Genomic DNA, 16,397 nt, shown 5'->3' on the forward strand with positions numbered 1-16,397 from the left:
ACCGGCTTCCTAGCCACCCCTCCCCACTTCCCTCCCTCCCACCACTCCAGCTGGCGTGTGGGCCATATCAGTGAGGGGTTTTTCTTGCTTCTCACTTAGTGCCTGTGTGTGGCCCCTGACCCAAAAAAGCCCCCTCCCCCCCAGTTTGTGGAGGGAAGATGATGCATGAAATTGCAGGGAAGAGAGAGAAAGTCTGTGAGGGGCCAAACTGACCATGTGGGTGGGGAGATCCCACAAGTGGCTGCAGGGCCAAAAGAGGTGTAACTGGACCCAAACCCTCTTATCAGTGTGAGCTCTGGGGAGGGAAGGACGAGCCAGGGTGGAAAGAACTTTCTCTCCCAGGCTTAGACAGGGGGAGGGGGATGGCAGTGGGGGGAGGGTTAGGCACAAAGGGTATGTCTACACTACCCTCCTAGTTCGAACTAGGAGGGTAATGTAGGCATACCACACTTGCAAATGAAGCCCGGGATTTGAATTTCCCGGGCTTCATTTGCATAAGCGGGGAGCTGCCATTTTTAAAACCCCGCTGGTTCGAACCCCGTGCAGCACAGCTACACGGGGCACGAACTAGGTAGTTCGAACTATGCTTCCTGGTTCGAACTACCGTTACTCCTCATTTCACGAGGAGTAACGGTAGTTCGAACCAGGAAGCCTAGTTCGAACTACCTAGTTCGTGCCCCGTGTAGCTGTGCTGCACGGGGTTCGAACCAGCGGGGTTTTAAAAATGGCGGCTCCCCGCTTATGTAAATGAGGCCCGGGAAATTCAAATCCTGGGCTTCATTTGCAAGTGCGGTATGCCTACATTACCCCGCTAGTTCGAACTAGCGGGGTAGTGTAGACATACCCAAACTGAGGAATGTGCAGTGCCCTGGCGCAGGCTGGGGCTACAGGGCACAGCGAGGCGCCTCCATTCCCTTGGGCCAGGCAGGAGAGCGCCGGGTGTGTGTGTGGCTGCTGCATTTGCCCTGTGAGTAACTCTCCTTCCCTTCTCTGGGCTAGTAAATCGCTGGTGACGGTGCCATAGGACTAGCTGCAGGCGCCGGGTTTGCTTTCAGCCGGGAGGTGCCAGTGACTTGGGGCAAACGCTCCTTTGGGATGGGCAGAAACCAGAGTGTCGGGGGCTTGGGGACGGAGCAGGTGTCTGTCACTGAGGCTGTCCTGACAGGGTTTGGGGCAGGGGAGCTGGTGCCATGGCCCATGGGGGGGGAAGATGCAGCGTGAGGAGCTGGGGACGCCAGGCGAAGCAACCAGGGACTTGCCAGGAAGAGGGGTGGGGGGTGAAGGGGCGGGGCTGTGGGAGCCGGGGGGGCGGGGCTGTGGAGCGGGTGGGGGAATGTTTCTGAGCTGGGGGAGCAGTGAAGCCCCCGGCTCCTCCGCGCGGGTAACAAGGGGGAGTTTGGGGGCGGGGACCGGGGTTGGGAGGTTCGGGGGCGGAGCCCCCCCCGTGCGTGACGGAGGTGACATGTGACCAGCCCCTCCGTTCCCCTTGGGGCAGGGCTGTAGCGCCGCGGCCAGTCGGGGCGGGGGCTGCAGGGACCAGCGCAGGCCCCACGTGACTGCGCAGGGGGCGGGGGAGGCTGTTGCGGGTTCGCGCGAGCGGGGTGCTGGGAAGTGACACGCCTCCCCCGCCCCGGGTTATGAGAAATGCCCCGGCCCGGCCCCAGCCCAGCAGGAAACGCCCCCGCCCCCCTGTTGCTGCGCGTCAGGCAAATGCCCCCCCCCCCCCCGCCTGCCCGCTTGGGACTGGGGCGTGGCCAGGAAACTCCTGGTCTGAGCTAAGCCCTGGCGCTGGACTGCCAGCAGAGTCACTGACCTTCTGCGCATGCGCGATCTCACAGGGCCCCTCCATTCCGTATGGCCGTGGCCGGGTTTTTGTGCTTTCCCGCCCGTCACTCCCCGCCGCGCGCCCTCAGCAGTGTCTGACTCCGTTGCCGCCACTGCACATGTGCCGCACACCCTCAGCCAGTTCTTGCTGCTGTTACTCGCCGCGCTGCTTCGGGGGAGCAGGGAGCAGAGCGAGGTGGGTGGGGCCGGGTAGTTAACGCTGGGGGCAGGACCCTGGGGGCGGGGCTCAGTGTGGCCAGGGGGCGGGGATGTTTGTTTGTTTATTTCCCTCCGCGGCGCCTCATTGGCTGCCGGGCGCTCCCGCTGCTCCCGGCGGTTAGCCCCGCGCTGCACATGCGCGAGTTTCGTGGGCGGGCCAGACGGCTGCCGGAGGCCCCGCCCCTCGCTCCTGACCCGCCTCCTTCCCCCCCACATGTCTGTGGAGCAGCTGCTGCTGGGTGCGCCCCTGCGAAGCGGGGGGGGTTGTGGGGCACGGCCTTAGTGGGGAGGGTTTGTGGGAGGGGCTCAAACAGGCTGAGGGGAGGCTGGGCTGGGCTGGCCAGGCCGGGAGGGGGGGTGCAGCTCTCTTGTGGGAGTTGGGGGAGGGGCACAGCTGGGCTGGGGGAGGGGCACAGCTGGGCTGGGGGAGGGGCTGTGACCCACCTTCCTGTGCTGCCTGTGGGGGGCTGCTCTGGCGGGGCAGGGGCCTCAGGCCGCTCGCTGCTGCCCCCTCTGTGGTTGAAGTTGCACATTTAGCGCAGGGCCCGTCCGCCCGTCCGTGTCTGGCTGTTAGTGCTTCCGGATGCTCACGCTCGACACAAGCCGAGAGGCCGAAGATTGTGGCCGAGTTTCAGCAGCTGCGGCAGTTCCTGGAGGAACAAGAACGACTCCTGCTGGCCCAGCTGGAGAAGCTGGGAGGGGAAGTGTCAGAAGCCAGCGAGTGAATTCCTGTAGGTGAGACTGAGGGAGAAACATCCCAGCTCTCCACACAGGGAAGGGAGCCTACTGAATCACAAGCGTTGGGATCCAGCTGTCGGATCTGGGTGTAACTCGGTGTGTGCATTGCTGCCATGGGCTGTGTTGCCCCTGCTCTCAGGCTGGGGAAATTCAAGGAATTCTAACTCCAGGCCTGTTAGAGCTGAGACTTCCTAGCCAAATCTTATCATCTGTAAATGAAATAGAATCACATGGAATTGTTTCTGTCCAGGTGTGAGACGGGGCAGTTCCAGCTGACAGAGGAGATTTCCCTTGAACTGGAAGAACAAGTCAATGCTTTTTCTTGGAAAACAATTGCGCTGTCGGAGACTCTGAGGGTATGTCTACACTACCCCCCTAGTTCGAACTAGTGGGGTAATGTAGTCATTCGGAGTTGCAAATGAAGCCCGGGATTTGAATTTCCCGGGCTTAATTTGCATAAAGCCGGCCGGCGCCATTTTTAAATGCCGGCTAGTTCGGACTCCGTGCCACGCGGCACGGACAAGCTAGTTCGGATTAGGCTTCCTAATCCAAACTAGCTGTACGCCTCTAGTTCGAACTAGGGGGGTAGTGTAGACATACCCTGAGGGAATTCAAAGGTACCTAGAAGGGATGGAGTAGGGGAAAGTTGTTTAAGTATTAGAAACTATTGAACCTGGCCTCTGAAGCCAACCATCCCCTGCCTCAATTCCCCCATAGAGAATGACGGCCCCATCATGCTGCTCTCCTTAGAGGCACTGAGCAAACAGAGTCAACTGCTTGCAAATAGAGCCAGGGGTTTGCAAATTCTGAGCCTCCTGTTGGTGTCAAGGAATCAAAATAGGTAAAGTTAATGTCATGGCAGCGTCTTTGCACACAGCTCTAAATCTCACTCACTGATCAGTGAGGAGTCCCAGGGGCACTGCATGGGGACCTGTGAACACTTGGAGAAACACTGGTCTATGGGTTTGTGATGCTAAAGGGATGAAGTTAAAGCACATAACGGACGGCACCTTCAGGCTCAGTTTTCACTACTCAGTCAGTTTCAATCTGGGGTTGGTTTCAAACAATAAATAGGCTGAAAGGCTGAGAGCTGACTGGCTTCCATGGTATCAGTGTGTTCATGGCGAGAAATTGCCGGATACGCAAGGGCTCTTCGGTCTAGTGCAGCCCTGAGCAAAATACAGCCCATGGGCCGGATCCAGGTCACCAGGCCATCTGATCCGGCCCACTGATGCTTGGAGAGCAATGGGCTACTTCTGTACTTGCCACTTCCCACCTGCAAGCCACTCAGAAAGTGAGAGTGACCTGGAGGTTAAGGGGAAAGGCTTCAGGCACTGCTTCCACCTCCAGGACAATCTCATTGGCTGGTTTCTGGCCAGAAAGGAAGCACCGTGCCCTCTCCCCTCCAGCTCATAGGTATTCTCACACACATGGCCCCGCAGCCTGTGCGAGGGTTGGACAGGCTCCTTACCTGCCTCAGAGAGGTGCTTGGCTGCTGGTCGGGAGTCACTCAGGTAAGTCTCCTGGCCAAAGCTTGCCTCTGGCACCCCAACCTCTCCCTTCCCCTCCTAATTCTCTGCCCCCCACTCCTGCCTCCCGCTCCACATATCCACACTCTCTCTTCCTGCATCCACGTATGCAAGAATCTCTTCATGGTCAGAAACCCTCACCCTTATTTGTCCACTCAGCCACTTTTCTAAATTAACTTTACTTTAAATATTTCATGAGTAGTTGGCTAATCCAGTGCCCCAGATCACACCTGCTTCCTTCACCCAAACTCCTTCCCAGACCCCTTTTTCCCTCCTGCATTCCAAAGCCTCTCTCAAAGCTCCCTTCTTCTCCCAGTGTCCATCTCATACGCTGTATTTCCTGGTTAATGTCTTGGAAGAGTGCAGCTCTCAACCACTTTCCAAAATCTTGGAGTCTCTCCCCTCCCCCCCCATCAAATGAATTGCCCACCCCTGGTCTAGTGGATACAGTTCAGTGAGAGTTAATAACTGAAAGCTGCAGCTGGACAATTTCAGGCTAGAGAGGAGGCACAAATGTTTGATGGGTAAGAGAATTAGCTGCTGAAACAAATGAGCAAAGAACTGATGGATTCTCCATCTCTTGATGTCTTCATATCAACACTGGACGACTTTCTAGAAAATATGCTGTGGGGAAACAGAACTTTGTGCCTAAGTAGCTCGGATAGGTGTAATGGCTTATGCCACAGAGGGGACAGACTGCATGGCTAAGGATATTTTGTGATGCCATGAATCCATTAATTTTAAGGTCTTATCCTGAAAACATTCAGCACACGTGTTTAATAATATGTATATGAATACTCATATTAACTTCACTTCCTCTCTGTTATGGAAGTCTGTGTCAGAGGAGAGAACCAAAGTTTGGGCTGCAAATCAATGCATGAAGACTAAGGATTATAAATATTGCAGCCCAAATTAAATTAAACCTATGTCCATGTTCAGGCAGATGAATATGTGGCTTGTTAGCAGAAACAACTGGATGCTGAAAACTGAATCCCATTGTTGCAGGCAAACTAATGTAACTCAAGCCAGGTATTGAGAGAAATAAATACGGCCTTTGGATCTAACTTGTGTGTGGTGTTTATGGAATATCTAGACTCAGCGTAGAGTCCAGCATGTTTTTCACCAAGGACAGAGTCTGGGCAGAATTGGGGTGTGGAAAGGATTAAAGCTCTTTTTGAAATGTCTCCAATTCCCCTTCTCCTTCTGACTGCAGAACACCCATGTCTGACTCCAGCTCAGCGCCTGGCCTGCAGAGCCAGGGACAGGAAATGGCTGTGGCGAAGCCAGTGAGCTTCGAGGAGGTGGCTGTGTATTTCTCTGAAGAGGAATGGGCTCTACTGGACCTGGGCCAGAGAGCCCTCTACAGGGATGTGATGCAGGAGAATTACGAAGCTGTGTGCTGGCTGGGTGAGGATTCCTGTCCCCTTGTGTAACAGAAGCTGGGTGGGCTCTGGAGCAGCTGGGTTGGGTTTGGTTCGGTTCAGGGTCCCTCATTGCCCGAACCCCCAATATCAGCAGTATGTGCCCCAGTAATCCTGGCTCCTGTGTGAGAGGAGGTTCAGTGACATAATACTGGTGCTTCTCTTCCCACAGCCAAGGTCTCGTGGTTCCCACCTTCTTGCCCATGTTGTGCCTTGGCCGGAGGCATCAGTGGAAGGGCCCAGGCAGGAACCTGAGTAGTGGAGCTGGGTGCAGCTTTTCTTAGCATCTGCAGAGTCCCCTTGTGCTATTGTGCTGAGCCCCTGGAAGGAAGGCACCAACTCAGAGTCCTTCCCTGCTTCTGGTAGATTCTGTGCAAGCCAGAGGGGCACCAAACGGCAGGCCCGACTGGCCACAAGAGGAGGGCTGCTGCTGCTGGCAGAGTAGATCTAAGGCTGCAGAAGGAGAGCTGAGCTGCAGGAGCATCTAAGAGCAGCAGAGAAGCAGCACAGCCACCTTGGCTGGCCACAGGAACATCCCGGCACTGCCCTGGCTGTCTGCAGGACTGACTGCTGTTCTGTGCAGCTCACAGGGCACACCCAGGCACAGTCAGTCAGTATCAGGAGTGTGGAGCATAGGCAGGGCCTGAAGTGGCCAGACAAGGATTCATTTTCCTTATCAGACAACTTCCCTTGCCTCCTTCTGGCTCAAGTAGAGTACCTGAGCCCAAGAGCAGGGCAAGTCCAGCCCCCAGCCAAGAGCTTTGTGGGCAGAGCCCATAGGGCTCTAGAGCTCTGCTAGGTCCTTTCTCTCCCAGCCCTAGTGACCTCACATGTGGCAGCTCAAATATGAGTCCTGGCTAGGGGTGTCTGTCAATCCTGAGCATCCTAGAGCTCTCCCCTTATGAGCAGTGTGTTCCTGTCCTGCCCAAGTATGGAACAGGCCCTAAGGGAGACTGAGTTGTATCCTGGAGAGTGAAGCAGAGCGCTCAGTTCCCCATGAGAATCAGCTGGGCTATTCCCAACATGTTAGTGGGAGGAGGGGAGAATTAGTATGTCCTGGTATCTTGTACCAGCCAGAGACCAGTCTCTGGAAGGCTGAGAAGAAGCCTTTCTGGGTAGGAAACTCAGATCCTGGCTTTGGAAGCAACAATGGCACAGACCTTAATCAAAAAGATCAGCACTTGGTTAATTTCTCTCCCAATAGGATTTCCAGTCCCCAAAGCTCATGTGCTCTCCTGGATGGAGCAAAGGGAAGAGCTGCAGATCGTGGATCTCCAAGGCTCTGAGGAAGGGAAGATCATCAGTGACACACACACAGGTGAGATCAGCTAAACTGACTCAAACCAATTTCTGTGTTCTCATAGCAGGTGTTGGTTGTGTGTTTTCATCAAGTCTGACTGGCCTTTCAGCCTGTCTTTAACTCTAGTCTGAGAGTGCTGTGTGGGGAAAGACTGATGGGGGAGCAGGGTGAACTCAGCTCATGATTATTGTATCTTTCCAGTCATTCTTTGGGTGTCCTCCCCCCCATTTTCTGTTCATCATTCAGAATTTTTCTTTCAGCTCAGCACAGAGAATGACTCCTGTGTGGTTTCTCTTTCTATCCCAGCAGGTGATGAGATGCTGAATGAGAACAGTGAGAGGAGTCTTCAGGAGGAAGGACCTGAGCGAATGGCTCCATGTGGGATGTTAGTGGGAAGATCTGAAGGGCATGTTTCTCAGAGTCCTGAGCAAGGAGAGACTTGTGACAGACAGTGTAACCTACAAAGGCAGCAGGGAAACCATCCTGGAACAGGACAGGATAAATCCAGTGACAGGAGCAGAAGGTTGAAAACAAATACAGAAACTGTTCAAACAAAAATTCCCCATCAACATTCACCTTGTCCTTGCTGTGACTGTGCAGCTCTTATTAAACGTGAAAGAGCCCAAACAGGAGAGAAACCCTTCAGCTGCTCTGACTGTGGGAAAAGCTTCAGTCGGAGGTCAAACCTTGTTAGCCATAGGAGAGTTCACACAGGAAAGAAACCCTTCAGCTGCTCTGACTGTGGGAAAAGCTACAGTCAGAAGTCACAGCTTGTTAACCATAGGAGAACCCACACAGGAGAGAAACCCTTCAGCTGCTCTGACTGTGGGAAAAGCTTCAGTCAGAGGTCAAGCTTTGTTAACCATAGCAGAGTTCACACCGGAGAGAAACCCTTCAGCTGCTCTGACTGTGGGAAAAGGTTCAAACGGAGGTCTCACCTTGTTAGGCATAGGAGAGCCCATACAGGAGAGAAACCCTTCAGCTGCTCTGACTTTGGGAAAAGCTTCAGTCGGCGGTCACAGCTTGTTAGCCATAGGAGAGCCCACACAGGAGAGAAACCCTTCAGCTGCTCTGACTGTGGGAAAAGCTTCAGTCACAGGTCATACTTTGTTAGCCATAGGAGAGCCCACACAGGAGAGAACCCCTTCAGCTGCTCTGACTGTGGGAAAAGCTTCAGTCAGAGGTCACACCTTGTTATACATAGGAGAGCCCACACAGGAGAGAATCCCTTCAGCTGCTCTGACTGTGGGAAAAGCTTCAGTCAGAGGTCACACCTTGTTATCCATAGGAGAGCCCACACAGGGGAGAAACCCTTCATCTGCTCTGACTGTGGGAAATGCTTCAGTTACAGGTCATACTTTATTAGCCATAGGAGAGCCCACACAGGAGAGAGACCCTTCAGCTGCTCTGACTGTGGGAAAAGCTTCAGTCAGAGGTCGCACCTTGTTAGTCATAGGAGAACCCACACAGGAGAGAAACCCTTCAGCTGCTCTGACTGTGGGAAAAGCTTCAGTCAGAGGTCACACCTTGTTATCCATAAGAGAACCCACACAGGGGAGAAACCCTTCAGTTGCTCTGACTGTGGGAAATGCTTCAGTGACAGGTCATACATTGTGAGCCATAGGAGAGCTCACACAGGAGAGAAACCCTTCAGCTGCTCTGACTGTGGGAAAAGCTTCAGTCAGAGGTCACACCTTGTTAATCATAGGAGAGCCCACACAGGAGAGAAACCCTTCAGCTGCTCTGACTGTGGGAAAAGCTTCAGTCAGAGGTCACAACTTGTTATCCATAAGAGAACCCACACAGGGGAGAAACCCTTCAGCTGCTCTGACTGTGGGAAAAGCTTCAGTCAGAGGTCACACCTTGTTAGACATAGGAGAACCCACACAGGGTAAAAACCCTTCAGCTGCTCTCACTGTGGGAAGAGCTTCAGTCAGAGGTTGCGCCTGGTTAAACATAGGAAAACCCACATGCAAGAAAACATTCGACTGTAGGAAACATTCAACTGTTCTGACTGCAGTCAGAGGTCACAGTTTGTTATCCATAAGAGAACTCTCACAAGAGTGAAATCCTTCAACTGCCCTGACTTTGGGAAATGTTATTGTGAGATTTCAAGCCTTGAAGCCACACATATGAGAAACCCTATAGTGGTGGTGAGCAAAATTTTCTCTGTTGGCACAATCTAGCCTGCCTAAGGCTTTGATTCTGTCCACAAGGTAATACCAGGCCCCACCTCCAAATGAGCATGTGCTGAGGGGGAAGGAGCTTAGCCCCACTCCCTCTTCGTGTTGTGTAGCTTCTAGAGAGGAGGCAGCACTAGGCTGAGTCTTTGCCACACAACCTGAGGCTGGCATTAGAGGCACTGCTTCCACTGCACTTCTGGCCTCCAGGGCTACATGGCCATGTTAGGGGTGCCTCTGGATGGCTGCAGCAGTAGCATCTCTGGCCCTGGACTGAATGGGTGCAGCAGTGATGCCTCTGGTGTCCGGGGCTGGTCCTGGTCTGTGTGGTTGCTGCTGCAACAGCAGAGCCTCCCTCCGACGTGTCCAGGACAGTGTGGCTGAATATGTTGCTGCAAGGGGCCCAAAGCCAGGTAATATTTGCTTTCCCTCCCAATCTCCTCAATTCCATTTCCCCTGGGAGCCAGCACCCCCAGCTTGCACTGACACCCTCCTTTTTTCTTGCACCCTCTCTCCTGGCCCCACACTGCACCCTCCCCCTGGCCAGATAGCTGCCTGCTTCTGCATCCCAGATCCTTTCTCCAGACCCCAACCCTTTTTTGAGCCCCCTGTTACATTATTGGATTTTAAGGTGAGCATACAGATCACTTGCTGTGATCATGGGGAACTGTTTGCCTCAAATTTGGTACAAAGTGGGCCATGTGAGGTATCAAATGAAAGCTGAGATTGTGTTGATTCTATGTATGGTATTCATGTCCTCTTTTGGAGTTTGTATGGAAAGTTATGACTATGGGCTCTGTTGATGCTATGTATGGACTGCCTGTCATGGGGAAAGAATGTCCAATGAGTGACTATGCTAATCAGTACGAATCCAAGGACAATGGCTCTCCGGGTGGCCAATACACAGCTGAGGAATGCATGTGGTAAGCTGCAAAGCAGCCAGGTTACAATGGCTGCTGGCATATGAAACAGGTCACTTGACCATGTGACTAGGTCCAGCTTGGGAGACACCGGGAATGAATATCAAACACCATGAGGGGGGCTCCATCTTGTCTTCAGTCTCGCTACTTATCCCAGATGAAGCCTTGCTAAGGACAGAGACAAGAGGAATGAGTGCTGACCCATCCTGGTATATGATGTACTCCAAAGACTTTTATGCTAGCAGTTTGTAACATCTCCACTAAGATCCTGCATCAAGAATTTGCCGATTGATGTATATAATGTATTCTCCTTAACAACCTTACTCTCAACCTTTTCTTTCTTTTATTAATAAACCTTTAGATTCTAAAGGATTGGTCCGTTGTGATCTTGTGGGTAAGATCTAAAGTATAAATTGACCAGAGATTGATCACTGGTTCTTTGGAACTGGGTGGATCTGTTCTGGGTTGGAGAGATTGGGCTCTATAACCCCTCACCTTTGTGTAAGACCAGGGCTGATTGCGGCACAGGAAGAGCTGGGGTATCTGAGAGGTTTTACTTATGAAGCTTCCTGTGGGTGGACTGGCAGATAAAGTGCTTTGTATGACTGGTTTGTGGCCTATTTTGGAAAGGTCTCCAGTCAAGGGCTGTAAGCAGTCCTGGTTTTGAGCAATTTGACCTGAGTGGATTCCCTCAGCAGTGCCCAGACCCAGCCCAGCCCTCTCCAAACCTGTAGGCTATGTCTACACTGGCATGATTTTTCGGAAATGCTTTTAACGGAAAACTTTTCCGTTAAAAGCATTTTCGGAAAAGAGCATCTAGATTGGCAGGACGCTTTTCTGCATAAGCACTTTTTGCGGAAAAGTGTCCGTGGGGGATCTAGACGCACTTTTCCGCAAAAAAGCCCCGATTGCCATTTTTGCGATCGGGGCTTTTTTGTGGAAAACAAATCTCTGCTGTCTACACTGGCCCTTTTGCGCAAAAGTTTTTTGGAAAAAGACTTTTGCCCGTATGGAAGCAGCATAGTATTTCCGCAAAAGCACTGACAATCTTACATGAGATCGTCAGTGCTTTTGCAGAAACTCAAGTGGCCAGTGTAGACAGCTGGTAAGTTTTTCCGCAAAAGCAGATGATTTTGCGGAAAAACTTGCCAGTCTAGACACAGCTGCCGACTACTGTTGCTCATGGAAACTCACTGTTAATTACATAATTAGTCAAGCCATTTTGCTAGGGCTGCATCTGGGGAGTTGAATTTAAATTACTGAAGAGATTAAACCTTTTAACTTTCTCATGTTAGTTAATCAAACTTTATTGTATATTATGTAAAATATTTATGTCCAATACATACCAGAAAAAATCAATGTTTTTACTTATTGTAGGGGTAGAGAACCTTTTTTGTATTGGGGGCCACTCACCCACAGAAAAATCAGTTGGAGAACACTCAAAGATGTGGCCCCCGACTGAGACACCTCACACTTCTGGCATTCACAGGGTGAGGGGAAGAGACAGGGAGGACTGAAGTTCAGGGCTTCCCATAGGCCAGATTTACTTTCCTGGGGTTCCAGAGTTAGTGGACTTTTTTTTTAACCTGGTGAGCACTAACTTAACCAAAACAAACATTAGATTACACATTCAACAGGTGGTCAGAGGAGAAGTGATTTGATAGGTCTAGCAGTGGAAACATTATGAGCACATAAGCCAATGGACTACAAGGTTACACAGGATCCCTGCCCATCACCAATTAAACATCTTATCAATAATACAGGTAATTATTCCTAACAAGCAAAATGAGCCAACATAAACAGAGGCATGTGGATGGTAACTCTTTCAGCCAGAAATATAATGCGTCTACTGCAGGGGTGATATTGCCTTGGGTTAGCGCAGTCTAAGGCCTCAGGCTTATTTTCTAGGAATAAAGAAGACAGTGAAAAACAATCCTGCAGAGTTCTTTGGTACCAGCCTTATCAAAGGGAAGCCCACTTGGAATGTGGTTGCCAAGGGAGCCAGGTTCATGGTAGCTACTGTCTGTGTGCTTCCCAGGCCTGGCCTAATGATTTAGGATTTGAGTTCTCATTTTTCAGCAAGATACCATGGACTGCCTCAGTTTACCCCTACAGTTCCCTCCTCTTGGGTTTAGGGTTCTTTAACCCACCAGATAAAATACAACAATTTCAGGGGTTTTAATTTACTTTGGAAGCGCTGGTACAGCACCAGTACTATATAACTGTTATAATCTAAACTCGCCACATGATTTGGCAAAACACTACTCAAATCCATCCCCAAGATATTTTGTCACCAGTAAAGGCACTGCCCATGATTATAGATTTGACCTCTACTTCCTGGTTGAGTGCTTCAGAGTAAGGTGTTACGGCATGGTCCACGGTTTTCCCTATGGCTACGTCTAGACTGGCCCCTTCTCCGGAAGAGGCATGCTAATTTCTAACTTTGGAATAGGGAAATCTGCGGGGGATTTAAATATCCCCCGCAGGATTTAAATAAACATGTCCACCGCTTTTTTTCCGGCTTGGGGAAAAGCCGGAAAAAAGCATCTAGACTGGCGCGATCCTCCGGAATAAAGCCCTTTTCCGGAGGATCTCTTATTCCTACCTGAACAAGGAACATGGAACATGGACAAACAACACTACTCGAGGGGGTGGCAAAATGGAATCTAGGAGGCCAGACTCCTTCGTGCTTCACCAGGACCATGCACGGGACGGGCAGCGCCCTAGGATCAGTCCCTCTCCCCACCGGCCGATTCTCTTCCCCCTGTTTTCCCCCTGGACATCCCCGCTCACCCCCACCCTCTGTCGGCCTGGTGGTTCTCCCCCGCTTCTCCTCCTGATTTCCCCTGCCAGTCCTGCTGCCCACACCAGCCCTGCTTCCTCCTGTCAGTTCCCCCCAATCTTTCCCAGCCAGCCCCACTGCTCCCTCTCCCCCCAGCCAGCCCTGCTTCCACCAGCAGAACCAGAATAACCCAATAAGCCCTGCACCACCACATCGTGTGCTGAAAAGGGGCTCATTTATTTTCAGAAAGCCGATACCATCTTTGGAATTTTTTATCCATATTCTCATTGTGGATGGTGAATGCACCAGGCTCTCTCCATTCTGACACATGGAAGTGCCTTAAACCTCACTGGCACTGGCAGCAGTGGGGATATTTAAAAGGCATTGCTTTTAATTTTTATTCAGGATCTGTGCACACCCTGATCAGTCCCACTCCCTGCTGTCTCATTCTCTCTGCCCCCCCCCCCCCCGCCAGGCCAGGCCAGCCCAGCCCAGCTTGCCGCTTCTCTCCTGGAACCACCAGCCCTGCTTTCACAAGCCAGTAACACTCCCTGCAATATCCCCCATAGTTTAGACCTACTGAACAGCCTGAACAGCTACAGGCCTTCCAATGGGGTTATAGAAAAACCACATTGTCACATAGGACCTTTCCAGGACAGCAACATCTGGATCCATGAGCTCAGACAAAGGAAGGTAAATGCAACTGTGAAGAGACTCGAACCCTCAATCTTCTGATCCAAAGTCAGATGCCTTATCCATTAGGCCACACAGTCTTGACTTGCAGAGAATTGGATTTCTTGCAATGTGTGGGTAGGGAAAAGTCTCCCTAGTCCAGTGGTCCCCAATGTTTTGGGGCTGCTCAGTGCCTAAGGGCGGGGCCGCTTACGCACCACACGTCCAGGGGCGGGGCCGCTCATGGGCCACATGCCTGGGGGCGGGGCCAAGCATGCGCCATGCGCCCGGGGCCGACCCCGGATTCTGCCACGACCCTGGAACCAGGACCAGCAGCAGCATGTGCCTCGACCCCAAGCAGGGGCTTTCCAGGTGCCGTGTGCCTGGGGCTGGCACCGGCATGTGCCGCGACCCCAGGCAGGGGCCGCCCATGCTCCTGGGGCTGGCACCTGCCGCACGCCCGGGGCCGGGGCCAGACCAGATTGCTCCACGAGCACATATAAATGGCAGTAGGCACCATGGCACCTGTGTGTATGGCATTGGGGACCATTGCCCTAGTCCATCAGGTTTTATTATTTTCCTTGTTTGGGGGTTTAGAAATCACGTCTGAGCTGGTGAATTATTCTTATTGTGTGTAACTAAGGATTGCAGCCCAGGGATTTTTCCTGAGTCTATGTTACTTCACGGCTATCTCCCACCTAGATTATCTCCATACTGCACCTCTCTTCCCCAAAAGCTCATGCAAATGTAGCACAGATTAGCATATTGCCATGCTCATTTGCATAATTAATTGGGTCCGTTTTTATACACGAGGCTTTGCACAAAAAGAAGCTGTGTAGACTGGGGATCTCCCTGCCTCCTGCTTCCCCTGGCTCTAGCCTGGCCCTGGGCCTCTTTCCTGCCAGCCCCATGGGGCCAGGGAAATGCAGGGGGCCATTTCAGAGTTTGGTTGGGGGCAGCGACCTGTCCATGCCATGATGGGGGAGGGGAGAGTGTCACATGGCTTCTACTAGAGCTGGTACTTAAGTTAAAACAAAAATAAACAAGCAGCTGGGATGGGGCAGCTGGAGGGAGCCGGGAGAGCAGAGGCAGCCTGAGAGCTGAGAGTCCCAGGTGCCCACCAAAAACATCAGCTGTTTGTCCCATGCTGCAAGGGGCAGTACTCAGGGCTCTGAACTTTGCAATCTGAGCTCAACTGTCAGTGGGATTTTCCCAGGCTGGTTGTTACAAAACCCTTCCGCTTTAGGTTTCTTGTTCTCAGGCTGGTGAGAAGAGATTTTCTGCCTTCTGCCGGGCATCTGGTGCCCACTGGTGCTCGACTGCTCATCTTGCTGGCTCAGATGAGCTGGGGCTATGAAACCTACCAGCCTGGCTAGAGACGCAGGGGGCTGTGTTTGTGTTTGTTGCCGCTTCCCCTGATGCCCTCAGGTCCGGTCCCAGCAGCTGCCAGGCTCTGCCTATTGCCCCCTTGCCTCTGCTAACCCATCCATTGGGTGTGGAGCTATTGCCTTGGGCGTAGGAACTGTCTGGGAGAGCGAGCAGCACAAGTGAGAGGCTGGACCAAGATGCACTCAACCGGTTTGGTTCTTTTGGATCTGCCCCTTCTGCACCCCTAGAGACATTGAAACAAAAAAAGACCCATGAGAAGAACCCAGCTATTTTTCTTTTGAAACCAGGTTTACCTGTGTCGATGAAGAAAGGCTTCTTTGTCGGGGCATCGCGTCCAGACTCTCCCGATCTGCCGACAAACAGCTGATCGGCAGATCGGGGCAGCCATTTAAATTTAAATGAAGCCGCGATTATTTTAATCGCGGCTTCATTTCCCTCTTCCGATCTGGCTAATCTACATGCCTCCGTCGACGGAGGCATGGAGTCTGGACACAGCCCTAGAGACATTGAAACAAAAAAAGACCCATGAGAAGAACCCAGCTATTTTTCTTTTGCTGAGACGCGAATGGATCTAGCTCAGGGGTCCTTCTGCATGGGAAGTGCTCCTGGGTTCTTCTGCGATGCCACTCACTTGGGAGAGCACATGCCCTGACACTTGTAGATGGGCCAACATGGACAAACCAGCAGCACTCAGGCCCCCTTCGATAGCTCAGCTGGTAGAGTGGTGGACTGTCCTGTGTGCTTGGTACGTAACCCTTAGGCTGCACTGCAATTGACAAAAAGATTGTGGGTGTGAGCTGCTAATCACATTTCTTGGGCTGCACAGGCCTTGAGACCCCTTCAAGGCTGGAGAGAAATGGGGAATGGCTGCACTTTGGAATTCAAATGTGTTGTCTGGGACCATAAATTAGAACAGTTTCGGAGACACTTTTTTTTTCAGAAGAGGCTTTTCTGACATTTGGCCCATCTACACGGGTCCAAATGTGGGGAAAACCTTCTCTTTGGGAAGAGTGCTTATTCCTACCAAAATGAGGAATACAGGGCTTCCGAAAGAACACGCCCACTTAGAATCATAGAATCATAGAATAATAGGACTGGAAGGGACCTCGAGAGGTCATCGAGTCCAGCCCCCCGCCCTCAAGGCAGGATCAAGCTCCATCTACACCATCCCTGACAGATGTCTATCTAACCTGTTCTTAAATATCTCCAGAGAGGGAGATTCCACCACCTCCCTTGGCAATTTATTCCAATATTTGACCACCCTGACAGTTAGGAATTTTTTCCTAATGTCCAATCTAAACCTCCCCTGCTGCACTTTAAGCCCATTACTCCTTGTCCTGTCCTCAGAAACCAAGAGGAACAAATTTTCGCCTTCCTCCTTGTGACACCCTTTTAGATATTTGAAAACCGCTATCATGTCCCC

At 52.0% G+C, this 16,397-nt stretch overlaps 1 protein-coding gene and 1 non-coding gene across 2 annotated transcripts; one reads left to right on the top strand and one right to left on the bottom strand.

Moving 5' to 3' along the window:
- The first annotated feature begins 774 nt into the window (after positions 1-774).
- On the top strand, positions 775-10,636 carry LOC102452274 (uncharacterized). Its single transcript, XM_089773363.1, is given in 5 exon segments — positions 775-2,778; positions 5,524-5,717; positions 6,936-7,049; positions 7,338-8,867; positions 8,870-10,636. Coding segments are annotated over 5 exon segments (2,022 nt in total). The 5' UTR covers positions 775-2,626; the 3' UTR covers positions 8,902-10,636.
- A 2,977-nt stretch (positions 10,637-13,613) lies between these two features.
- TRNAQ-UUG (transfer RNA glutamine (anticodon UUG)) lies at positions 13,614-13,686 on the bottom strand. Its single transcript has one exon. It is a non-coding gene; the product is annotated as a tRNA-Gln (tRNA).
- Positions 13,687-16,397: the final 2,711 nt, after the last annotated feature.

This window comes from Pelodiscus sinensis, chromosome 25 (genome assembly GCF_052426305.1).
Source record: "Pelodiscus sinensis isolate ZL-2025 chromosome 25, ASM5242630v1, whole genome shotgun sequence".
Taxonomy (NCBI): Eukaryota; Metazoa; Chordata; order Testudines; family Trionychidae; genus Pelodiscus; species Pelodiscus sinensis.